Below are 27,509 nucleotides of genomic sequence, written 5' to 3' on the forward strand. Positions count from 1 at the left end.
GAGAGATATAATCTAGTATTGCATAAAGAGACAGGAAAAAGAATGAAAGGGTCCAAAAGCTAAACTAAAGTCAGTGACATCATCACAAGGGTGAATAAATGAAAATGGGCTGGACATATTTTAAGAACAAATGACCATTGTTGGACAAAGAGAGTGCGCAGCTGGATATACCCCGCTCCCAAAAAATATCTGTGTATGACAAAGACAGGAATAATATATGGAAGTGATTATTATATTGTAGATCAAAGGATAAGTGAGTATGCCGGGGTCACAAGTAGTTATATTACAGCGCTATGGTGACATTTCAGGTATCTTTTCAAGATAAGCAGAGAGGGAGCTTGGCAGATAGTGGGCAGAGTTGTGGAGGTAATGAGCTGTGAGAGGAAGATTTCACGTGGAACAGAGTAGCTGAGACACTAGAGACAGAGAAGAGTGTGTGAACAGGGACAAATGACAGATGGGAGCAGAGATATAGAGGAGTGCCACGGCCACCAGTCTTCCATGATAAAGACCACTCGATCACTGTTAGTGACCGCTACCCAGTTACTTGAAGTAAGTGTTGAAATAAGGGGTTTCACTTCTGTTCCGATCGCTTTCATGAATGCGATCTCCCCCTAGAAAATGAGCAAGAATAGTATGACATTTCCTTGCATGTTGGCCCTTGTGATGTTCAGGGAATTTCATAAGAGCCTCCTAAAGGTTAATCTTTTTAAAATATGAAGCAGTCATTAAGATGCTTAACCTCTAATGTTCAGGTGTGACTCTTGATTCATATTCTGTTTGGTTTCGAGTGATCTTCTCTTTACCCCAGGTGAACAGGTGAAGCAGGCAGACGTCATTTTGCTTGGCTATCCCATGATGTACCCCATGACCGCTGAGCAACGCAAAAATGACCTTGAGATATATGAGGCGGTCACTGATCCTGATGGTCCTGCTATGACCTGGGTAATTATCTATTCTGCTATAGTGCTGTGGCTGAAGTCAAAACTAGCTGAAGCTGCCATATTAGAGCAGCAAACCCCCCCCCCAACCCCCCAAATATGCAAATGTAAATACAACTGTATGCTCATCTGCATGTCTTAGGCAGGTCTGCAACCCCGCCTTTCCCCATTATCACCCAGCACACAGCACTTCCACTGCAGCAAGGGATTCTGGGAAATGACATGCAAATGAGCACACAGTGCCACTTTTTGCTTCAAAAACCATTTTTAACATGGTTCCCTATAGGCTTAAGCTTGCTGCATGGTCACAGCTTTGAGCACAGCCAGGGTTAAGGTGCATACCCAGAAAACCACCCACAGACAGCTGTTTCGACCTTAATGGGTCTCATCAGTGTGGGGTTGATTAACTGGGTATGCAAAGAAGCTAAAGGATGGGCCAACCATAATACTGAGTTAAGTTATGGTGAGTAAAAAAAGTGACAAAAACCCTCCACAGCATATGTATATATATATATATCTTTTTACCTTTCACCCTTGACCTGCGCATGCACAGTTAGTGCGTTTCATCACACGGCGGATCCCTGCGTTCCAGACAACGCTGGGCGGTTCACAGGTATGGGAGAGTCTTTTATAATGTATACCATGTATGGTTTGATTATAATTATGTGCTGCACCTGTTTGTTAGGGGTTTTGAGGGTATTTATATGTGTTCTAATTCACTCTGTATGCACATCACCTTGAGAAAGGTCCCGCACGAAGGACCGAAACGTTGGAAATTATGTCTTGTTATAGTACAATATTCTTTTGACAACCATTTGGAGTGCTGCCTCTGATATTCGTCCTCACACGGTATCGTATTGCCTATATATATGTAGCCCTGTGTAATTTTTGTGTTACTGTACATGTCTCTCTCCTTCTGTGCAGTAATTCCTGTTAAAAGGGCAGGTCTGCCAGAAGTTATCATGAGGATTGGCCTCACCCCCTGTGAGGTGTAATATGTAGCAAAGGAAGTGACAGCATGCTCTGTGTCCACCCACAGGGGTGGGCCTTCTGGAACCTATATATTACGCATCACTTCCTAAAGTTAGTCTGTTGATCCAGAGTTCAAGCCTGTCTGCAGAATTCAAGTGTCTGGTGCAAGAGCTGTGAGTCTGGGCAGCTCAAGTGACAGAGTGACAAGCTGACACCACACTGTGTCAGGGCTCTGGCACAGCTGATAGTCTCCCTTAGGCCTCGGCCAGGGTTCCTGCTGGCGTGCGGAGGCGCGCTGAGGCTCAGGGAAAGCAGGTGCTTTCCCTGGGCTTAGACAGCGCACCATATGGGGGCGTGTTGGGGGCGTGTCGGCGGGCGGGCCAGTAACGTCACGGAGCTGGTTTGCCCTCATTGGGCGAACCTCTCACGTGACCGGCCCTGCGCGCCGGAAAGCGGGGAAATGTAAAATTTCCCTAAGACCTACGCTTCCGCAAGCGCGTGGAAGTGTAGGCGAGCCCCTACTAAAGCCGCTCTCATTGCGGCTGTAGGGGCTCAGTGCCGAGCGGAAGCGCGCCTCAGCGCGCCTCCGCCCGCAAGCACACAACATGGACGCGGCCTTAGGGGAGAGGTGGCAGAAATATCCCTGGCTCTATTACAGAGTCAGGAGGGACCTTCCTTATGATGTGCAGCTATATGATGTGCGGCTAAGTACCGGCCACTATGATGGGCAGTCTGCCATGCCTGAAGCAAATAAAGATGCCCTTGATTAAAAGACCCTTCTTGCTTGAGACTGGAGTTATTCAGGAAGAAGATGCACCCATGAGTCCTCTTCCAGAAACTCCTCCCTGCTATCGTGGGGATCTGGAAGGGATGGAGGCGCTGTACCAACTGTGAGTAGAACTCAGCACTACCTCATACGCCTGTCATGGTGAAATCCCCACTACCAACAAGCGGGAGACTCAGGAGTCCTGTGAGCCAGCAGGTGCACCACACTACACTGAGATGTAACTAGGGGCAGATTATGCACATAGGGGCCCATATGAGATTGGGTAGGCCTCGCACCGTTATATATATATATAGTGATAAGCAAATTTTTTTTTATTGCTGCTCTATACATTTGTATACTGTATATTTATATGTTTTTATCTGTCTCATTATTTATCAAGTATGGGGCATTATTTGTCTATTTTTAATACATTTGTCATATTTACTATTGGATAGTTGCGCTCTTTTTTTCTTTTTTGTATATTGTTTTTTGGGTTTGGTGCCCCTATTAGAGCTGCATTATTATCCATAGTCAAATGCATTAACAGTAATATATTCATTGTCCTAGTGCGTTCATTTATATATTATATTTATTTGATATCACATTTCAAATGAATAGACAATACCGTTCTGTGGCTAACAAAATACTTTTATTTGTGCGAGCTTTCGAGATACACTGATCTTTTCTTCCGGCGTTGGTACATTTGAATAAATTAAGCAAGGTTTAACTTAAAAACAGTGCATATAAGAATGTTATCTGTGACTGAAACCTAACACCTCCCTCCCCCGTGTAGTATGCGATTTATGACTTGAGGTGTTAAATAGTCCCTGAATGTTAGTGATGTAAGAGTGTGTGTGTATGTGTGTATGTAAATATAAATTTGTAAAGAGCCCACAGTGTATACAGCGCTTTACAAAAGGTGTGTGTGGAGTGGGAGTGTATATCAATGGTGTGGGTAGGTGTGGAAATATAAGAGGCTGTAGCATTACTAAAAGTGTGTGCAGATACTATGTGGTCCCTATTGGTATATAGGGATGGAATTACATAGAGTATTTGTCTGTGTAAGAGACAGCTGTGTGTGCATACATATAGCGCAGTATGTATAGACATGGCCCTTAGCACTCATGGGAAGAGAGTTCTCTCGTGTCAGTAGTGACTCATAAAACTTCGGTCTCGGTTTAGGCCATTGCTAAATGTCCCGAACAGTTGCATAAATTTGTATTCATGCAACCGTCTCTCTTTTGGTGTTCTAAGATTACCTTTGCGTATGGCCTCCTTCAGATCGTTTATCTTGTGGCCAGAGTCAGAGAAATGTTCGCCGACAGGACTGTCTCTTGTTCCATGTGTGATGCTGTGGCGATGCAGATTCATTCTATTGTTTAGCCCCTGTCCCATCTCACCTATGTAGTAGCAGCCCCCTGGGCATTTCATGCACATGATGACGTACACAACATTTCTGGAGGAACAGGTGACCCGCAATGGGAACATGCTTTGCCCCCTCTTATGCCAACCTTTTCATGGGTTGGTGGGAACAGAGCCACGTGTTTGGAGATGGGAACCCCTTCAGACATCTTATTGTTTCTTATCACCGGTTTTTAGATGACCTTATTTTAGTTTGGCAAGGCACTATTATACAATTGCATGCTTTTATTTTATATCTTAACACTAACCCATTCAATCTCTCTTTCACTTCTCATTATCATCACCATCACATTTCATATCTTGACCTTTGTTTATATGTTGATTTAAATATGAGAGTCCATACTGATATATACAGGAAACCCAATACTCAAAACACATTATTACATGCCACTAGCTCCCACGACAAAAATCTGTTTAAGGGGATACCCCGGGGCCAATTTCTACGCATTCGTAGAAATTGTTCTAACATTAAGGATTTTGAAATGAGATCACTGGAGATGATTGAGAGATTTGAGGCCAGGGGTTATGATCCCACTATTCTTCAAGAAGCTTATCAAAGTGCTAAATTAGAACCTAGGGAAAATCTGATCCAACCACGGGGTACTATCGCTAATGGTAAATACACTTTACATTCACAACGGAAAAAAGAGAACAATCATTTGCCGCCTTTCTTTATCACAAGGTTTAGCAACCAGGCTTATGATAGTAAGAGGATTATCAAAAAGAACTGGTTTATTTTGGCCACAGACCCTTTTCTTAAAGACATGGTGACCCATGATACAAGAATAGTTTTTCAAAGATCAACAACAATGGGTAATTTATTATCACCGAGTGTGCCCAAATTGACGTTAAAGTCTAATAAAGGATTTTTTCCAAATCTTAATGGTTGCTACCCTTGTCATCGCTGCAAAATGTGTAGATATTTGATTAAGACCAAAACTTTCTCAGGCTCTGATGATACTAAGGTATTTAATATCTTGTCATGCATGACGTGCAATACGGATCATGTTATCTATATGCTCATGTGTGGTTGTAACAAACGGTATGTGGGTCTTACCACAAGGCCTTTGAAGCAACGCATTCTTGAGCATATGAGATTGATCACTAAGAAAGATCAATTACACCCAGTATCTAAGTATTTTGATATTTGTCAGAAAGGAAGTCTGACCAGCTTCAAATGTGTTGCTTTGGAATCTGTGAAGCCACACTTTAGAGGGGGGAATAGAGTTAATTTGCTTCATAGGCGTGAAGCATTTTGGATATTTACACTTAATACCCTGGTACCCAATGGGTTAAACATTGATTGGGATCTAAAGAGTTTTTTATAGTTTTTTCTGTAAATCGTATATTTCTTATGAAATTTAGTAAACATTACATTTTTTATTATTTCATATTATAGCATTAAACTAAATTCATCAAATTTATTTAATTTAATCGTTATATATTGTTGATATTACATAACTGATTCATTTTCATTGAGGGTTAATCAACTAATTTGTATTGATTAATTTATATTTATCTTTTTGTTTTTTTTTCAAATCCCATCGATGCATTTTCCCCACCTTTTAACCTCTGTTATCCATCTGTAGTGTCCTTCATAGATCCCAATTTAGTTAGTTATGAATATTTTTCGCCAGTATTTGATGTTTCAATATTGTCATTACTGTTGGGATGGCTTATATGCCATTCAACTTTAACTGCTTTATTTCCTTTATTTATTTAGATTAGTGTATATGTAGGATTTAGGATGGTATGTTTTCTTATCCAATTCTAATTAGTGGCACATTGGTCAATATTTTGATGTAACACCTTTTGTTTACATCTGAATAATGTTTATTGGTCAAGTTGGTGTCATCGTTTCAAATTGCCATCCTTTTTCAAACATTAGTTTTAATCACTGTTAAGCATATCATATGTTTATCTCATTTGATTCATTTATTAATTTCACTCTTTTATTGTTATACATGTTATTTCTGTTTTCTGTTCTTTTGCAGGAAAGTTTTCTTCTTTATCTTCTTCTTTTCCTTTTCATTTTTTCTTTTTCTTATCTCTGTGTCTCGTTTTTATTCTTTCTGCAAGACAAGATTAATTAATTATTTCAAACAGCTGTCTTGTATGACGGGGATGTGTGTTACATACTCAGGACCTCACCTATCTCACTACTCCTTGAAAAAGCGCCATAGTGGGTGTGAAACGCGTGGGAGAGTACTTTGTACTGTTTGTTTTTTTGTTTTTTATGTAGTTTAATAAATTAGTTTTTAACCTCTTTGCTGGTGAGTTCTACTATTTTTTCACGGAGCGGATGGATATTGATCTTTACCTGTTTCATTTGCTACCGCGAGAGGACGTCGCACACAGGACCCATTGGGAGCCTGGTCTCCAGTTTCCGGCCCAGCTGAGCAATATCCGCATCACCCTCAGGCGAAGGAACCCTCTCCATGTTCTGCCTGCGGAGAACAAGGCCACCGTTATGTGGACTGTCCACAGATGTATTGTTCCTTCAACAGGACCGTCGCCTTGGCCTTCACCGGAGAAAATTACAAGCCCTGGCTACTTCCAGCCCAGGTTGGGGGTAAAACCGTCCAGGCCCTTGTAGATTCAGGCTCTGGGAAAACTCTGGTCTTCCAGGAACTGTTACCGCCTAACGTGTGTTCTTTTGACTCCCCATGGAGTATAGAATGTATACACGGCGATGTAAAGCGGTATCCGACGGCCAGAATCCGGCTACAGGTAAAAGGTCAGGAGGCCTACCTCGAACTAGGAGTCGCTCCTTGGCTCCCTGCCCCCGGTGTGCTCGGCCGGGACTGGCCTTTCTTTTCAGACCTAATAGCTCCAGTCTCTCACGAGGACCCTCATTCTATGGCTCAGGAGAACCCTGGTAAACAGTTCCCCTTCTCGGCAGACCTTTTCCCCAGTAGACACCGAGTTCAAAAGACTCGGAAGCAAAGACGCTCTGACAAACAGAATGGAAACAAAAGAAAACAGCGCACAACGCCAAATAGTGAAGCAAATTCAACAATATATTATAGAATTAAAAAGGGGGTAATATTTATATATTTAATATTAATTTTTATCACTAAATTGATGGTATAGTCACTGCACTGTATATATTCATACATTTAAACTTTATAGGTAGTTAGGTAGTAGCGCACAGTTTTGTTTTTTTGTTTTTACTGGCTCTGACAAACAGGACTGGTTGCAGAAATCTGGGTCTCAAGGTGACCATATTAGTAGCCAGAAGTCACGAGTGATGGCTGGGGATGGCCAGAAAGAGGGGGATATGGGCCCTGGAGATTTACTAGACCTATACCTCCCTGATTTTCGCCAGAGTAAAAGACCCAGTCTTTGCTAGACAATATGATAAAGTGGTAAAAGTTGATGAGCAGATATTGAATGCACAGAAGGTGATAGTATTCCCCCATTTTGAATTATCAAATGATATCCTGTATAGGGTGAATAGGCAGACACAAACAGGGGAGGTCACCAGACAGATATTGGTTCCCAAGGCGTTTGTTAAATCTGTGTTCACTCTAGCCCATACTGTCCCTTGAGGTGTATACTGCTATTAAACAAAACATATGATACGGTAGGGCTCCAAGGAGCAAGAGGGAGCTGGATTAGGTATATAGTCCAAAACAGCATATAATAGGGAGAGCGATATCCCAGAAGAGAGACACAGAGTCAAGGATAAAAAGCCATATAAAATTTATCCGGAAATGGTAAAAGTCAAGGCTTACAAGATACCGGAGTAAAACAGGCGTGGGTAACAGGTTAGAGATGGAACGCCGAGTCGCGACCTCGTGGACCTCCTGCACGTCTGTCTCCTCTGCCGGTATCAGTCCTGTGCTGCAAGCTGGATGCCGATACGTCACTTCCGGGTTTCACGGAACAGTTGGCGCCACCGGAACATCAGCTGGAGACTGTCTCCCTCAGGATATCACGTTGAGGGTTACGCTCTACGCGTTTCGCCGTATAGGGTGGACGGCTTCGTCAGGAGTGACGTAGACCCTTAGGAGGATACTATTTATACCCTTCCCAATTAAAATGACCTTTCTCCCTATAGGTCACAATGTATGATGGTCTAATTAATTGGGTAATATGTTTACACTCACCGCTATAACAGATCTCATCACAAGTTTATACAAATATATTAAAATACAATTTAAACTTTAATACAATATATAATAATATCCTGTATTTGCAGGCCGTACATGTAGTGCAACCGTAAAAGCCTTTATTTGCAAAGGGTAATAACTTAGAGGTATTTTCAAATCTGATACAAAAAGATTTTGAAAAATTGGTAGAGTCAGAAAAAATGTTTGAAAATAATTTAACAAATTCTGAGAAAACAGCTTTAAAAACTTTACAGGAAGACACCTCTGTAGTGATAAAACAAGCTGATAAAGGGGGTGGTATAGCTATCTTGGACAGAAAGGATTATATTGCTGAGTCCAATAGGATCCTGGGAGATAGCAACACCTATTTACCTTTAAAAAAAGATCCAACGGCAGATTTTCTAAAAGATCTCAAAATTCTGCTAGATAAAGGTAAAATGGAAGAAGTAATAAACAATGAAGAATATAATTTTTTATATAGAGATAACCCCGTTAGACCTATATTTTATTACCTTCCTAAATTACATAAAAGTATCATTAACCCCCCAGGAAGGCCCATTATTGCAGGCATAGATTCCTTAACGTCACATCTATCCGCCTACATAGACGTCTATTTACAAAAATATGTGAAAGAACTTCCCTCTTACCTCAAAGATACCACTGACATCTTGCGTATCTTAGACAATCAAGTCTGGGAAAAGGGATGGTATTTAGTGACGTGCGATGTCACGTCGCTATACACCTGCATAAACCACAGAGACGGACATGAGGCAGTTGACAGAGCATTAGCCAAAGATTCTAAGATGCCAAATGAACAGGCTAATTTTATTCTTGATGGTATCAAATTCATCTTAGAGCACAACTACTTCTTGTTCGAGGGTACATATTATCTACAAAAATGTGGTACCGCCATGGGCACAAAATTTGCACCCAGCTATGCAAATCTTCTGATGGGAGCATGGGAGGAAGACCATATATGGTCTATTGCGGAGCTGGGTGAAAATTTGTGCCTATGGCGTAGATACATAGATGACATCATCTTTGTGTGGAAGGGTGACGAACAGGGACTTATTCAGTTCACCCATTATCTGAATGATAATTTGTTAAATTTACATTTTACATGTGAATATAGTCAGGAAAAAGTGAACTTCCTAGACTTAGAAATTTTCATTGAAGACGGTCTTATTAAAACCAAGACTTTTTTTAAGGGTGTTGATATCAATAATTATATATCTATGGATAGTTGCCATCACCCTAAATGGCTGCAAAACGTTCCATATGGGCAAATACGACGCATTAGGAGAAACTGCTCTGATGATAGCAGTTTCCACAGCCAATCAGCCTTCCTACAGAATAGGTTTAAAGAGAAAAACTATAAAGATAAGGATATAAAAAATGCATTAACAAAAGCGGAAAATTTAGACAGAAAAGATTTGTTGTGTGAAAAAAGTAAAAAACAGTTGAGTTCAAAAAACAACTTTGAGTTCTCATTTATTACAAACTACAATAACCAATCCGAGAAAATTTCAAAGATCATTCATAAGTATTGGCATATTGTCAAAAATGATTCTATACTGGGAGAGATTGTCCCAGATAAACCAGCTGTTATCTTTAAAAGAGCTAAAGCCCTAAAAGATAAATTGGCCCCTAGTGCATTGCAAAAATTAAATCCAACTGCAAATAGGTGGCTAACACAAAATAAAGGCTTTTACGGTTGCACTACATGTACGGCCTGCAAATACAGGACAGAAGATAAATTTAGTTTTACCTCAAATGTGACAGGAAAGTGGTTCGGTATAAAACAACTTTTAACATGTAAAACAGATCATGTAGTATACCTTATTTCTTGCCCATGTGGGCTACAATATGTGGGTCAAACGTCAAGAAAAGTACAAACACGTATACTTGAGCATATTGGAAATGTAAGAAGAGGTATCACAACACATTTTCTGTCTAATCATTTTATTCAAAAGCATAACGGAGACACATCAGGTCTTAAGTTTACTGTATTAGAACAGGTGTTACCACACTGGAGAGGTGGGAACAGAATCGTCTCTCTGAAAAAGAGAGAGAGTTTCTGGATTTTCACCCTCAAAACACTTGTTCCACTGGGACTAAATGTGGATTTCGAATTAAATGCTTTTTTATGATTGATGTATATTATTCATATGAGTATAAGTTTCTATACATAGGTACTTGTTTATGAAATATATACTAAAGAGTAAAAGAATTTGTTGGATTAGGTAAACTGTTTCAATCAATACTTATAGTGTTTTTCTTTCTCTTTTTCCTTTGGAGACACATCAATCGGCGTTTTTCTAATAAGAGAAATATGTGGGGATTATCTTATAAATTTTATTGAGTTAGATGTGTTTTGTTATTAATTATATACTTTTTAGTTATGAGTAAAAATACTATTTTTTATTATTATATATTGTATTAAAGTTTAAATTGTATTTTAATATATTTGTATAAACTTGTGATGAGATCTGTTATAGCGGTGAGTGTAAACATATTACCCAATTAATTAGACCATCATACATTGTGACCTATAGGGAGAAAGGTCATTTTAATTGGGAAGGGTATAAATAGTATCCTCCTAAGGGTCTACGTCACTCCTGACGAAGCCGTCCACCCTATACGGCGAAACGCGTAGAGCGTAACCCTCAACGTGATATCCTGAGGGAGACAGTCTCCAGCTGATGTTCCGGTGGCGCCAACTGTTCCGTGAAACCCGGAAGTGACGTATCGGCATCCAGCTTGCAGCACAGGACTGATACCGGCAGAGTAGACAGACGTGCAGGAGGTCCACGAGGTCGCGACTCGGCGTTCCATCTCTAACCTGTTACCCACGCCTGTTTTACTCCGGTATCTTGTAAGCCTTGACTTTTACCATTTCCGGATAAATTTTATATGGCTTTTTATCCTTGACTCTGTGTCTCTCTTCTGGGATATCGCTCTCCCTATTATATGCTGTTTTGGACTATATACCTAATCCAGCTCCCTCTTGCTCCTTGGAGCCCTACCGTATCATATGTTTTGTTTAATAGCAGTATACACTATGGTAGTTTGTATATATTTTTTTCCAGGTACTGACGCTCCCCTGATTTCGTTCCATTGTACTCTGAGTGTGGACCCTGAAACAGTCCTACAAGGGTTTGAGTGTTTTTACTTTTATTATATTGCACGGTGAAGTTTATATATATTTATCCTTATTTTATGTTTTCACTGATATTTGCACATAGATATAGTGTTTGAGCGCCATCTAGTGTCTTTCGTATGTAATGTCCCTTGAGGTGGTCACCTTGGTAGGGATAAAACATTGGACCGTATTTCATCCAGAATCTATTGGCCAGGGATGCATAGTGATATTGCTAAGTTATGTGCGGCATGTCCTGAGTGCCAGCTAACTAGTCCGAAGGGACAAAAACCAGCTCCTTTGATTCCTCTACCCTTGGTGTCAGTTCCTTTTGAGAGGATTGGGGTAGACTTGGTAGGACCTCTAGAACCTTCTGCAAAAGGACACAGGTTTATTCCTGTAATAGTTGACTATGCAACAAGATATCCTGAGGCGTTCCCCATGAGGACAGCAACGGCGAAGCAAGTAGCCAACAAGTTGTTGGAGCTGTTCTCGCGGGTTGGACTTCCCCAGGTTATGTTGACAGACCAAGGTACAAATTTTATGGCTAAACTGATTCAGGATGTCATAAAATTACTAGAGGTCAAGTCTGTTCGGACATCGGTCTACCATCCACAGACTGACGGATTAGTGGAAAGATTTAACCGAACTCTAAAAGGGATGCTGAGAAAAATTGTAGATTCAGAGAAGAGAGCTTGGGATGAACTTCTCCCTTTTCTGCTGTTTGCAGTGCGGGAAGTTCCCCAGGTCTCCATTTGAACTGCTGTATGGCCGCCAACCCCGGGGTATCCTAGACCTCCTAAAGGTGTCCTGGGAGGAACAGCGGTCCCCTTCTAAGAATACCCTGCAATATGTATTGGACCTTAGGAAGCGCCTAGATGTGGTCGGTCATTTTGCTAGGGAGAATCTTAGATCAGCCCAGGACAGTCAGGGGAGATGCTATAATCAAAATGCTCATTTGAGAGTGTTTCAACCGGGAGACCAGGTGATGTTATTGTTACCCAGTTCTGAGAGTAAACTCCTAGCCAAATGACAGGGCCCATTTGAAGTACTCCGCCGCACGGGTGATGTGGATTATGAGATCGCTCAACCAGGGTCCAGGAAGGGTAAACAAATTTACCATGTGAACTTGCTGAAACCCTGGAAGGTGCAGCGGTCTCTATTCATCCACCCGGTGGAGGAGGAAACGGACCTGGGTCCTCAGCCTCCACGGGGGAACATCGGTGTTGATGAGAAAATCCCAATGGGTAGACAATTGTACTCTGAACAAAAAGGGGACTTGTTAGAAATAATTACACAATTCCATGATGTTTTTTCTGATTTGCCAGGGCAAACTAATTTAGTTTGACATGTGATAGAGACAGCACCTGGGGTAAAAGTACGTTCCCGTCCTTATAGGTTGCCTGAAAGTCGGAAGGCCCTGGTAGAGAAGGAGGTACAAGAAATGTTACACTTAGGCGTGATTGAGGAATCATGCAGTGAGTGGTGTAGTCCACTAGTTATGGTCCCTAAACTCGATGGGAAGGTAAGATTTTGTGTGGACCTCCGAAAGGTCAATGCGGTATCCAAGTTTGACGCATATCCAATGCCAAGGGTGGACGAGTTAATTGACGCCCTTGGTAACGCGGAATATATATCCACGCTGGACTTAACAAAAGGATACTGGCAAATACCTTTAGAGGAAAAGTCCAAGTGCAAAACAGCCTTTGCCACTCCCATGGGTTTATACCAGTTTGTGACAATGCCATTTGGACTGCATGGAGCCCCAGCCACATTTCAGAGACTCATAGATAAAGTGCTGAGACCTCATAGGGCTTATGCCGCAGCCTACCTAGATGACATTGTCATTTATAGTAAACACTGGCGGGCCCATCTAAATAGGCTGAAAGCGGTCCTCAAATCTCTAAGAGAAGCAGGGCTCACAGCCAACCCTAAGAAATGTGCCTTAGGTAAGGCGGAAACCAAATACTTAGGGTATGCAGTGGGAGGTGGAAAAGTAAGGCCACTAGCCGACAAGGTAGCTGCCCTGAAAGAAGTTCCGACCCCCCCAAAAAAAATGCAGGTACACTCTCTGCTCGGTTTAGCAGGGTACTATCGGCGGTTTATCCCCAACTACTCGGAAGTTGCAGCCCCATTAACGGACCTCACAAAAAAGTGTGCCCCTACACAAGTGGTATGGTCAAGGGAGTGTCAGAGAGCCTTTGAGGACATAAAAAGGTGTCTATAAGAGGGCACCGTCCTTAGAAGCCCAGACTTTAACAGGCCTTTTGTAGTGCAAACCGATACATGAGAGATAGGACTAGGAGCAGTGTTGTCACAACAGTTTGAGGGAGTGGAACATCCAATCCTTTTTCTGAGTAGGAAATTGTTCCCAAGGGAAAAAAAATTACTCAGTAATTGAGAAGGAGTGCTTCGCAGTAAAGTGGGCAATTGAGGCCTTGAGGCATTACCTGGCGGGAGTCCATTTTACGTTGGTAACAGACCATGCTCCATTAAAGTGGTTAAATACTATGAAGGACTCCAATGCTAGATTGACCAGGTGGTATATGGCCCTCCAACCCTTCTCATTTGAGATTCAGCACAGGCCTGGAAAAGAAAATGCAAATGCTGATTTATTTTCTAGAGAAGGGGTGCATGGTCGGCTTCAGCTGTGCGTGGTCCCAGCCACACACTAACAGGGGAGGAATGTGACGGGGTGAATAAACGTCACCAGCCATATACCTGGCAAACCTATATTTGGGTTTGCAGTGCAGCAGTGACGAGGTTAAGTTCAGTTGAGAGGGCTGCTTAATTAGTCTGATCCCAGCTGCCTCATCAAGGGGCTTTAAAAACACCAGGCTAGACACACATGAGAGCTAGCTGGTCAGGAGACAGGAGTGAAATGCTGAAGTAAGATTACTGCTACAAGGTCTGTTTTCAAAGTACATGTTTGATGAACTGTCTGTGTCCTGCATGCTGAAAAGAACTGCCTTGTTTTTCTATGCTGAAGAGAAGCTATTTTGTTTTTGTATGCTGACAAGAAGCTGTTTTGTTTTTGTGTGCTGTATTTTTTTTTTGAAGCGCAATAAATAAGCCTTATCAAGAAAACCCGCGTGTGGTTGCATGTACCCTGCAACACCGCCCATGGACACTTACCTTTTTACCACCTGCGCCTCCTTCTCTTGTAGTATTTTATAGCAAACATACATGAATACAGTTCTTCCATCAGTGCCTAATCTTAACACTTCAATGAAGGTACATTGAGTTACTTGCTCTGAGTGAATGTGGGACCCAGAACCCCTTGTTCCTTCAGAACCATTATTGGTATCAATTCGATTACTCTTACAGGTCTTTCCTACTTGACCCGGTACCTGGTGCCTGATTGGGAACTGCCACTTCCACACAAACTGCTTAGGAATATTAGAACCGAACAGGGGTTAGAGCTGATCCGCCAGCACCCGGAAGCCCTCTTTTCTGAGGTCCTCCATGGTGTGCCATATTCCTTTATATTACTTATTCAGGACTCCATTCCGTCTTTCTTGGATCCTAATTTAAAGCAGCGTCCAAGCTGCCGTTTAAAAAAAATCCCTTTATTATGTGCATCAATACAATCCACACAATGACAAGTAATTAGCTCAGTTGCCGATCGATCTGTTCTCCTGTGATCGATCGGTGAAGATTCGGCCCGAGGATTCACTAAATGGCTGTTAGTGCAGCAGAAGTGGACCAAAGATGCAAAGTTCTGTAGGGAAGATCATGTGACCAGGCAGTCCCTATATACAATTAGTGAACTGCCTGAGGGAGGGCAGGGCTCAAAATGGTGTACCAGAGCCTGTTTCAGAAGAAGAAAAGGATGTGACTTTGTAAATAGTTGCTGCAGAAATAAAAAAATGCTTATTACATTATAATACATTAAAAATATCATTCAGTGTTTAAAAAAAAAAATGCTACCAGTATGTTCTCATAGTACACAACAGATTTATTTTAAAAAAAATAACACACACACGTAGAATATTGCTTGGTCTGCAGCTTTGATGCGTACTGTCCCTATCTACATCTACAACATAATAAACGGGGAAGCTTTGTCTGTACTATTTCATTAGAAACATTACTGATCTACTCTCCCCAAGGCTCATCTCCACAGGTTCTCATGGAACCTCACCTTTTATAATAGTCCTTCCTCCTTATATACCCTAGTGTGACGTCTGGATTCCCATAGCAACCCAGGGTGGGGCCCAACATATAATAGCCATTTTAGTAACTATTTAGGAGGGGGGTTACATGCAAATCTTCTATACTTACGTCGTAAATCTGCAGAAAGTGAGCATTGTTCTAAGTTTTCAATGTTAGTTTTTAAACTGAGAGACAGAGAGACAGAGAGAGCGAGAGAGCGAGATTAAACAGGCACTCTCAGGAACTCAATATGATCTGTGAATAAAATCTGAGAGTGCCTGTTTAAACTCTATTTTTGTGTATTCACTTTGGTGCACCCTGGCAAGTTTGCTAATTGTTACATGAGTTCCATCCTTTTCTTTTTGCTGTGTATGTACTGTATGTTAACAAACAACACACAGAACCCCAGCAAGCTCTTTTTGGGAACCCCTGAGCCCCCACAAAATATAAATGTATATAAGTGTCAAAAAGAAGAGCTATTAAGCGTGGCATATGTATACAACAGACGACAGAGAAGCCCAATGCTACATCCAACATGACAAAAATACACAGTAAAATACTTATATATTCTCTTGAAAAGGGGTCATTTAGTTTAACCCTTTGGCCAAAGCATTGTAAGCCTGTGAGCCACGACAAAGCAGACACCTGTTCACAGGTCCTAACACTACCAGATAAAATACTAATATACCTCTATTAGGATTAAAACAATTCTCATTTACCTCTATTAGGAGGGAGAAAGACCAACATTGGATCTATATCCAGTAAAATGGGTCTGCCTAAGGTCTGTCTAAGACATGCAAATGAGCATACAGTAATATTTCCATTTGCTATATGCTTTATTGTGGAGGGTTTTTGTCACTTTTTTTTTACCCACTGTAACAGGGGAGTAATCCCTGTTCAAGTAATGTGCCTTTAATCTAGCAGTGAGGTGGTTAACTGCTGGTAGTCAATTAATAAACACCACCTGCCTGATTTAGATTGCTTACAAAAGCCTGTCTGTTGAGACAGGAAGTGACTCCTTAGCTCACTTGTGAGCTGAACTTTGGAGACAGAGCAGAGGTTCTTGAGTCTCCCAGGAGAGACTGACCAAGAGAACACAGATCTCTGGAGCTGACAAATAAGACTTCTAAACCTGGATGCTGACATTTTCTGTGCACACACGGGTGCGGTTCCAGGAGAGTAGAGAAGCTTACTCTACAGCAGCTAACAGATAAGACTTTTATTAACAAGACTTTTTATATCTTTTCATTTCATGCTATGTGTTTGGGGCTGGGAGACATGCTTATCTAAGGGAGTTGTGAATTAATTGCATAGTATTCACTAGAAATACTCCCAAGTGAATAGAAGCTTTGTTCCCCCCCCCCCCCTTTGTGTTTGGATGGTTTCCTGATATTAAGGAAAAGGCACAATAAAGCCTTGTTATAATTTCACCTTACAAAAGTCTCCAATTGTGTACCTCTGTGAGCGTCCGTCTACACCCACCATAACTTAACTAAGTGTGGTGAAACCTATCCTAAGCTTCCTTTGGCAAAGCCAGTATAATCAACCTCACACTGATGAGACCCATTAAGGTCGAAACAGCTGCCTGTGGGTGGGTTTACTGGCTATGCATCTATAGCCCTGTTTCCTATTGAATACAGTATGCTACCAATGCTGTGTAACCTGTTGGCTCGCAGGGACTGAGCCTCTGCCACGGAGAGCCTGGGGCAGCTTGTATGAATACTGATACCTCTTACTTGGTGCAGCGCCTCCACCTGCGATGGCTCACAGCAGAGTGGAAGTTGTTCCTCGCAGGTCAATATGTATTACACACACACACAGCATATAAAAGTAACCGATGACTTTACTAACACAACCATAACCTTGCATATAATCAACAGGTGTCCCTCCCTAGAGGAGAAACTATACTACTGCGTCTCGCAGGACGCGACCCCCTCACCGTGTACCCACACCATGTACAATTCCCACACTCAATATTGCCCCAGCCCCAAAGTGAGGTATATGTGTAACTTCACAAAGGATCAGACGACGAATGACTTCCAGGAATACCTCCCGGGGTGATCCCACCCGGTCGGCTGTTACTGTGCGGCCGAAGTCTGAGCCCAGACCTCTGGTATGATAGTGCAACAGTCTCTGAATGTATCACTCTCCTGCTGGTTCTAAGGGGGCTGTGTCCTATCTGATGGCCAGTCCCTACTTCCTCTTCACTCTACGGGGACTCAGGGCCTAACTGGGCCGGGGTATGTGGCCTAGTGTAGGGGCTGTTGGCCTCCCTACACGTAGCGCTCCTCTCTCTTCCCCCTCCCTTTGGTTCTGCCTGGCGTGCTCCCCTGAGCAACCTTCTAAAACTTCCTCCCGCTATTCCAGCCGCCCTATAGGCTCCCTGGTGTCACCTGGTTTCGCTATGGCTGCTGGGACTCGTAGTCCCGTGCGCTCCACCCTATAGGAGCAGCTCCTCTTTTGCAGGCTCTCGCAATCTCTTGCTGCGCATGCGCAACCTCTGCTCCCTCACCACCTCCATGGGCTCACTGCGCATGCGCGAACACCAACATGGCGGCGCCCTACTAATCGGGTCACTGCGGAGCCTCCGATGTACCGAAGCACTCCCTGCGCACTGCAACCTTCCCTATTCTCCCAGCATGCGGAGATAAGGGTAAGCCTGGGGGACCTGGCTACATCCTCCCCCCTGTTGACTCCAACGACCCCGCTTGGAATACTAGAACATCAACTGGCACAACAATTATATAATAAAAATGCATGAATACGTACAACGATACATTTCATACTCTATATAAGGTTATACATTTCACTGAACATAACAATAACTGATTTTACTCGATTACGAGCCCACTGCTGAGCCTCATAATGGGGTGCCCCGAACTGATCATTTGTCATCCTCATTGGAGGCTGCCCAACTCTCTGGCTTCGTCGTAATTGTTCTTCGGTCACTCCCTCAGGAGAATGACTATCCCTATTCTCCCAGCATGCGGAGATAAGGGTAAGCCTGGGGGACCTGGCTACACATCTTAACCCAGGCTGTGCTCAAAAGCTGTGAAATGCAGCAAGCATAAGCTTACAGGGGACCATGTTATATGGTTTTGAAACAAAAGGTGGCACTGTGGGCTCATATGCATGTCATTTCCCAGAATCCCTTGCTGCAGTGGAAGCACTGTGTGCTGGGTGATAATGGTGAAATGCAGGGTTGCAGACCTGTTTAAGACATGCAAATGAGCATACAGTAATATTTCCATTTGAGATTATATATATATAACCCAGCGAAAGGGTTAAAACTCCCTCAATGTAAGTTGTTTCAGCCTTACAGGAACTGGTAAAATAGCACAATATGCTTCCCCATGCAGAGTATGTTTGCTGTTGGCTTGATGGAGTTAAAGAAGATCGAGGAGGCCCAAAACCAGCTGAAGAAGTGCTTTGCGAACATTACAGAACCATTCAAGGTCAGAATTGTGGCAAATTGTTTTAACACCCAGTTTTATAATGATGGAATTTAGTAGAACAAAGTAATGATACATTAGAACAGGTTCACAAGGTTATATGGATTGAAGTGAACTAATGACAGGGACATGTTTGATGGGATAAACAGTCAATTCCACCTAGGACAAACGTGATCTAATGGCAGTGACATGTTTCATGGGATAAAGGGTCAGTCCCATCTAGGACATTGATGTGTTCTTTATACCTGGGACTTGTACACAAGCTAGTTTCAAGACCTTAGTTATAAGCCCTCCCTATCGCTAAACTGTAGCAGCAAAAGTGGATGGGAGGTTATATATCCCAGAGTGTGATGGGGAGACGATAAACAGGGATTTTCCAGGGGAGAAGTGAGGGGATTACAGTATCTCAGGTCTCTGATAAAGGAGGTATCAGCAGTGCTGTGAATGTAGGGGGTAAGAAGAGGTTTTACACTGAGACATACTCAGAGATAGAAAATTAGTGACCATCCCCAGTACTAGTTATCTCCGATGCAGGTTATTACACTGTGTGATCAGGCTTGTCGACAGGTTTCCCAGGGCCCAGGCTCGTCTGTCCCGCCCTGTCAGTGGCCCTTACTATGATCCCACGTTACCTGTCATTCAAGTCAGTGGCAGTGGCAGTTGACGCGGGAGTGCGGTTTGGGTGACCTTTATGACAGCCTTTATCACAGTTTCATTAATCTAAATGTGTGTTAGAAGTTCCTACAGTGAGCCATAAAACCAAACCATTTCTAAATACAAAGGATGCATTTATTTGAGTTTCCTTTGTCATTGTTGCTCGTGTGTTATGAAGTTACCATTACCAACAAAAGACTCCATAGAGTAGTGAGAAAAACTGGATTTGAGCTATAATATGTAATTGGGTGGGGGGATATACTTTTACAACTGCATTTACATATTTCAAATGTAATTATTTATTTACAGTAGAGTAGCTATAAATGCATTTTTTATTTCCTAAGGATTTTGGCATCTTTTCCCAAGATAAATACCATTGATGTTGCTTAGCATAGCATTTCAAGGTGCGATCTCATGTAGCCGACCACAAAATCAACTGTTTGTAGATAATTTAACAATATAACTCACAGTGCCATTAGACTAAAGGAAGCAGCCGCCACTTGCAATCAACCCCTTCCCAAGTCTCAGCTCCCCATATTTACAAACAATCTATAAAGATGATTTTAAATGACATATAGGTGTCAGATTTCCATAGAAAAGGCATCAATCACCCAGGTGGGATTACTTACCCCAGAACTTCTCAACTCCAGTCCTTTAGACCCCCCAACAGGTCAGGGTTTAAGGATAGCCCAGCTTCAGCACAGGTGGTTTAATCAGTGGCTCAGTCTTTGACTGAGCCACTGATTCGGCCACCTGTGCTGAAGCAAGAAGCCACTGATGAGGTCACCTGTGCGGAAGCAGGAATCCTGAAAAACTTTACTTGTTGGGGGTCTTGAGGACTGGAGTTTAGAACTCCTGCCATAACCATTTGAGAGCCCCATGATGTACCCTGAAAGTTATAAGGGTGGGCACTCTAGGGACCCAATGATACAGATGCAGCCACCAGTATCCGATCACTTGCCTGGGTAAAAACTAAGGCATCTCACAGTAAATGCTTCAACATTTCTTTGAGATTCTGCTGCCAGACTAATGGCCTATCGAATTAACACAGCAGGGGTCCCTGCAGTCCCATTCAGTTTGTGTTAATCCGATGGGCCATTAGTCTGGCTGCAGAAATCTCACAGAAATGTTGCAGTTTATTGGGAGATTGCCCCAGATTTTCCAAGGCAAGTGATCTAATACTGGTGGCTGCATCTGTATACAGGGTTTTTCGAGATGTAAATACTTGTGTACTATGGGAAGGTCAGAACGGACGTGGAGTATCTTTCCCTTCTGTTCATGTCCTGGGACTCGAAGGCCTGCCCAAACCACGTGATCGCTACACCAAGGGATCACAGGGTTAATATCTATAGGACTGGTTGCACCCAGATGCCGTCGGTTGTCTGGCACTCCAAGGGTTAAGATCGCAGTGAAATGTGTTGCTGCCCCTCCGGCAGCGAAAGTGTTAAACGTGTCACTGCCACTAGTGCAGTGATCAGGCAGCCAAGAGCTACGTTATTAGCTTGGGTGGTTTAGTCCTAAGAGCCTGATTCAGATCCCAGTGTCAGCGCCTTGTGACCTTGAGCTGGTCCTTCAATATTACTGTGCCTTGGAGAGCAGAATTAGATTGTACGGTCTAGAAGGCCGGGACTCATTGTGCCGGCAACATTCTATGTACAGTACAGCGTGCACTCTCAGTGCTATATGAGAAACACATACTATTGCATGCGCTATGTCGTATTCATGGTTAGATACTGAATCCTCCCTGGTTTTAGATCTGGACCGAGAATGCAGATGGATCTGGAGCTGTAAATTTCCTTACGGGCATCGGAGGTTTCCTGCAGGCTGTGATGTTTGGTTACACTGGATTCAGGTTGGTATATACGGACGGGAATAGCATTTGGGACTTCACCAGCATCTTCTTCATGTGTACTATCCCAGAAGAAATCAGAGGTCTTCTAAGCTTGCGTGGGTCGGTGCATCTGAAGAAGAGACCTGCAAGATCTGCAAAGTTGATATATGAAGAACTCTCATGTTGGTCCTTTAAGTGATCTTACAACAAAAAACTTTTAATTGCTGCAGATCCATATGTTGATCTCTCTAGGTTATCCAAATGAAGGCTTTATATTGACTAAACTAAGATGATTAACACGGGTAAGAGCAATCCTTCTCAGATCTTATATGAGAAGTCTGTTCAGTTGTTTAATGTCGAAAATGAAAGATATAAGCTACACTACAGTCTAGAACAGTGTTTCCCAACTCCAGTCCTCAGGAAACCCCAACAGGTCAGGTCTTAAGGATATCCCTGCTCCAGCACAGGTGGGTCAATCAGCGACTCTGTCATTTTGACTGAGCCACCTTTGCTGGAACAGGGATATCCTTAATACCTGACCTGTTGGGGTTCCCTGGGGACTGGAGTTGGGAAACACTGGTCTAGGACATTTGGGTGTGGGTACTTTGCGGCGACCAAGTCGCCGCCGGCGTTTAGCCGCTACTCACCTCGCTGCAGGAGCATCTTACCGCCGCCCATTTCGCTGCCAAGGTAAGCCCCTAACCTTAACCTAAAACCCCTAATCTTAAGCCCTAATAGTAACGCTACTGCCTACCCTAAAAACCGTAACCCCTTACCCTAAAACACCTTATGCTAAGCCTCTTATCCTAAATCCCCTACCGTAACCGCTAAAACCCCTTAAGTTAACGTACCTTTTTGGTGAAACATCCGGCGGCTGAGTTTCCAGCGGCGGAGCAGCTACAGCAAAGGGTCTGTCGGCGGCAAAACACCAGCGGCGTCTTGGTTGCGGGGAGATGGCCGTGCCAAATGTCCGATTCCAAACAACAATGCATCCAGAGAATACACAAACCTGGGTTACCCCACAAAGAACATCAAGTGATCAATGTAGTGGTCTGTGCATAGATCCCACATTTTCCATACATCTCTTATTGCTTTACATACTGTAAGTGCTTCCTACAACTCCTCCCCAACCCCTCCGATTGCATACAGGTGCGCCGACGAGTATTCTAACACTTGCCTTAAACTTGCCTTGGAAAATCTGGGGCAATCACCAACATGATCCAGGTACATGCTGCATACATGCTGCAACATTTCAGTGACATTTCTGGAGACAGACTAATGGCCCATCGGATTAACACAGCAGGGGTCCCTGGCAGTCTCATTCAGTTTGAATGGGACTGCCAGGGACTCCCGCTGTTAATCCGATGGGCCATTAGTCTGTCTGCAGAAATGTTGCAGCATGTACCCAGCATGTTTTCAGCATGTACCCAGCATGTACCCAGCATGTACCTGGGTCTTGTTGGTGATTGCCCCAGATTGGTTTTAGAATACTCGTCGGCACTACAGTATAACCGCTCCCTTTAACTTCCTCCTAACTCCTCGTACTGATTCATATCATTCTCCCGAACAGTCCTTCCTAACTCCTCCTATTGACAGTCCCCAAATCACAAGCATAAATACACAAATATAAAATAAGTTGTGCTACTCCTGGGTTCATAAGTTAAAAAAATGTAGTTGTACTGTACATACATACATAGGTAATGTTACTCTGATTTTAAAAAAAAAAAAAAAAAGTGGTACACTCAGTTTAAAAATAAAAACAAGTTGTGGTACTCTTGGTTTGAAAATGAAAAATAGTGTTATTTTAAGTACTGTAGTCAGCCTCTGGGTTTGTTAATAAATAGTACCGGTATGCTGTGTTTGTCATTTAAAACTGGAAGTACCATCGCACTTTCATCATCCATACAGGTTGACTTCTGTTTCTTTTAGGATCACCAAGAAAAGTTTGAACTTTGACCCCATATGCCCTGATGACTTCAGCAAACTTTGCATCAGAGGGGTTTGTTATCTCGGGAACAAACTGAATTTCACGTTCACAAAAGAGACTATGACAGTAGAGTTGACGTCCATGAGTGGCTCCCAAAACTGTCCACTGGATGTCATCCTTGGGGACTTTGGACAACACCTTCCGTTATATATCGGTATGTTACTTATTATTGTTATCCTCTTCTGACATACCCGCCTTTTGGGGGTTTAAGTTGGCCACCGACCAGCATGACATTGGCCTCTGACAAACGGCAAGCTGCCCTGCGGTCATCTTGGAAGAAGGCCAGAGCCCTCTTCTTAAATAATGTAATTTATTCTAAATCAGGGGATTCACGGAATAGAATTGCTTCACAATAATGGAATAACACACAAAAATAGGACGGGAGGGGATTGCTGCGTGAGTCTCTATGACAGTTACATTGATTTGGACAACTTGTTTATAAGTGTGTCTTGGGAAGATGTAGGGAGATTGTGGGCCATACAGTATTTACTAAGCAGTGCTACTTCAGAAGAATCCTTCCACTATGGCTTAGTAAACAAGGCCATTTATAACCCATTCACTTGAATGGGACTGCAAGGTTTCTTCCAGGACTCTTATGGAGCAACACTTCTTAATAAATATGGCCCCATAGGTGTTAATGGGAATTTATGTGGACCAAGCAGAAGTTGAACCCACAAACTTGTACATTCAAGGCAATCCACCTACCCAATACACCACACTCCCACACATAATATTTAAGCTCACACTACATTAGATAAAATGTAACTGGGATTTGTACCAAGTCTACATTTGTACCAAGTCTACCTGCTTTACATGTAGTGGCCTTACCACTGAGCCACGCCTCTTTTACTGTATGACATATGTATTGTTTGTGTTCTTTTTCTAGGGAAACCCCTATTATTTCCACCCACAACTGGCTGTATTCAACGGAGATCTTACTGCTGGCCACTTTGACCCATGTGATGTCTTGCTGAATCATTCTTCAGCATGGGGAAGAAGTTTTACAGCATATTGAAGTGGGACCAAAGAGTACAGATGTGCAAAACTGTTTCACCCTTCACAAAGTATTCAGGCTCTGCATAAGTCCAACATGTGCTTGAAGTCATAACTCTCCTGGTTTTCACCACAAGCCTGGAGGTTAGGGGACAAGCTTTTTGTTTGAAGACACAGTGGCATTTTGAGACATGGTCGACAGTACACTGGGGAGACAAGATTGCATTTGGGGTAAAATTAGTCATGGGTCATGAATCATGTGCTGGAAGAAAATAAAAGGGTGCTCAAAGCATTAAGGGCCTGATTACATTTTGTCTGCAGTACGATTGTTCGCTTCGGACTATATTGAATGAGAAGTGTGAGGAGAATGCAATTGCAAAATGTCAGGATGATTACGTTTCTGAAGTCCACAGCCAGACACACATTAATGTTATGGAGAGTTAAAAAGTGACAAAAAACTCCCACCATTAATCATAAATCTAAGAGAACCCATGAGTGTATCTGCATGCCGTAAACAGATCCTCAAACTTGCTTCATTTACCCCATTTCCACATCATACAGCAATTAAGCTGCAAACAGGAATTCTAGGAGGTGATTTGCACATTAACATAATAGACATGTCACTTTTAGCAGTAACAAAGGAGGGAGAGAGAGTAGGTGGTATGATACCTTTAATTGGACCAACAAGTAGTTGATATGTAATAAGCTTTAGTAGCTCTCAGGATCGGCCATCGGGTATGGCAGAAATACAGATTTGCGTTTTATGTTAAAGACAGTGTTTATAAGAGGAATGCCTGGTTGCAATGGATGCTGAGAGGAAATGGGAAATAAGTGTAGCACTGTTCCAAACCCCCAACCCCCCCACCCCACCACTCGCCTCACCCCCCACCCCCCCCCCCCCCGCTGGCGGAGGCAATCACGGTTTGTTCCTGACTGAGAAGTGGAGAGGTCGCATTGGGAGCTGTCATCTAAGGAGAAGGGTTGAAGTGTGCCCAAAGTCACTTCTTGTTAACTTACCAGCGGGGAAAGTGTGAGTGTGTTACCATTCCCCTCTGTGTTGTCTGTCATCTTAAGTAAATGATAATGCACTATACTCTCTGAATTTGTGATCTTTTCTTCATATGAGGGTCTACAAAGAGTCTGCTGACCTGGTGAATCCTCTACTTGGAGTTACAGTATTATGTGTTTTTCTGTGCTAATCAACACTGGGATCATTTGCACATATTAACTGTTTTATCACTTTGCGCCACGAACACTGTTTTGTTTAGGTCAGCCCCCACTATTGCCTACTTCTCCCTCCTGCCCAAGGACTGATACTTACGCAGGAGTAATAACAAGGGTCTTTATTGTATGGCAGGCATCCACTGCAGATCTCTTTACAGCGATGCAGAGTCTCAGAGGTCCCAGACCTCTGGATGGTGATGGCCCCATGTCTTACAGGGCCTCTGTGGCTGAATCTGATGTTCCCTCAGCCAGAGGCTGAGGGCAAGCATACTCATGCCGCCATGGGAGAGACTCACAGCTCACAGCTCTCTGCTTCCTCTCTCCTCCAGAGCAGGAACAGGACTGATTCTAATTTGGTAGTCCCCTAATTAGAATAGAAGGGGCGGGCTCATGGTCTATACCTATCCCTGATAGGCTTACACAGGCCATGAGTCACCACCTTACTCCTGTCTATCATAGAGGAACATGGGTATTGGTCACAAGCCCACAGATGAACCCCTTACAGCCTGCAGCTAGCAGGACATACATAACAGGGTGGGGAAAGATAGGCAGAAAAGACATACTGTGTTACATAAGAAACTGTAGAAACAGGTGGTCTAGTGTGCAAATGAACAGTGGGAGACATAAAAGGCAATTCTCTATTGAACTGCAAAATCAGCCTTGACAGTAAGGAAGCGACCGGGAGAGTGAATGGGACAAAACCATCATGTGAACAAATCTTTCTAAAGATAAATCCACTTTACCTATAATAATGTCTGGTTATCTATTTAAAGAATATTACCAGGGAATGGTGCATGTATACATGTACAGTATACACACATATGCACTCACATATACATACATAAATGCACATATACACATACCCTATTTCCTCAATTCTAAGACGCACCTTTTTTTTTATTTTCACATGTCTGAAATCGGGATGCGTCTTAGAATCGATGTATTAACAGTACTAACCCCCTTTTTTCACTTACCATGTTTCAGGAGAGGTCCCATGTCAGCGGAGGACGAAGTATGCGGCGGAGGTGGCAGGAGAGGTCCCCGTCCCACGTCTGTAGGTGAATGAAGATAAGAAAACAGCGGGCGTGCGGAGGCACCTAATAGATCATAATAGCAGGAGCAGAGCGACATAGGGGAACGGCTTGGGAGGTGCACACTGTAACACCAGAAGTTGACCGGTGTCTGACTTCTGGTTACAGTGTGGACCTCCCAAGCCGTTCCCCTATGCCGCTCTGCACCTGCTCAGCTCTCCTGATATTATGATCTCCTGCCACCGCACCCCACTGCACGCCCGCTGTCTTCTTATCTTCATTCACCTGCAGACTTTGGACCTGTCCTGCCACCGCACACCCACCCGCTGTCCATCTTCAACCATCTTCAACCCTGACGCCACCGCCCACTTCATCCTCCGCTGACATGGGACCTCTCCTGAAACATTGTAAGTGAAAAAAGTAATTTTCCTCGATTGTAAGGTCCAAATCGATGGTGTGTCTTACAATCGAAGGCGTCTTATAATCGAGGAAATACGGTATATATACAGCTCAACCCCCTTATAACGCTGTGCTTGGGGTCCAAAGAATCACATCGCGTTATAAGCGGATCGCATTAGAAATAATGTACAATTGTATGCATTGTACAATAAAGTATTTAAGATACCAATAATCGTGTGGTAAAGTATTCATAAATATGAAAATTGGGAGCCACGCGGGCATCGTGTTATAAGCGGATTCGCGTTGTAACGGATCGCGTTATAACGGGGTTGAACTGTATATATATATATATATATATATATATATATATATATATATATATATATATATACACAAAAACAAATACCCACAGCGCAATCACACAGAGATTA

At 42.9% G+C, this 27,509-nt stretch overlaps 1 protein-coding gene across 1 annotated transcript in view; it reads left to right on the forward strand.

Annotated features, from left to right (window-relative positions):
- The window catches only part of PGGHG (protein-glucosylgalactosylhydroxylysine glucosidase), a 91,000-nt gene extending 65,932 nt beyond the window's left edge, over positions 1–25,068 (forward strand). Inside the window, exons 10-14 of the mRNA XM_075566755.1 lie at positions 812–945; positions 18,867–18,962; positions 21,368–21,465; positions 23,374–23,585; positions 24,318–25,068. Coding sequence (XP_075422870.1) covers positions 812–945; positions 18,867–18,962; positions 21,368–21,465; positions 23,374–23,585; positions 24,318–24,385 — 608 coding nt within the window. The 3' untranslated portion in view covers positions 24,386–25,068. The remainder of the gene's footprint in view (positions 1–811; positions 946–18,866; positions 18,963–21,367; positions 21,466–23,373; positions 23,586–24,317) is intronic.
- Positions 25,069–27,509: the final 2,441 nt, after the last annotated feature.

The sequence above is a fragment of the Ascaphus truei genome, chromosome 12 (assembly GCF_040206685.1).
Source record: "Ascaphus truei isolate aAscTru1 chromosome 12, aAscTru1.hap1, whole genome shotgun sequence".
NCBI lineage: Eukaryota > Metazoa > Chordata > Amphibia > Anura > Ascaphidae > Ascaphus > Ascaphus truei.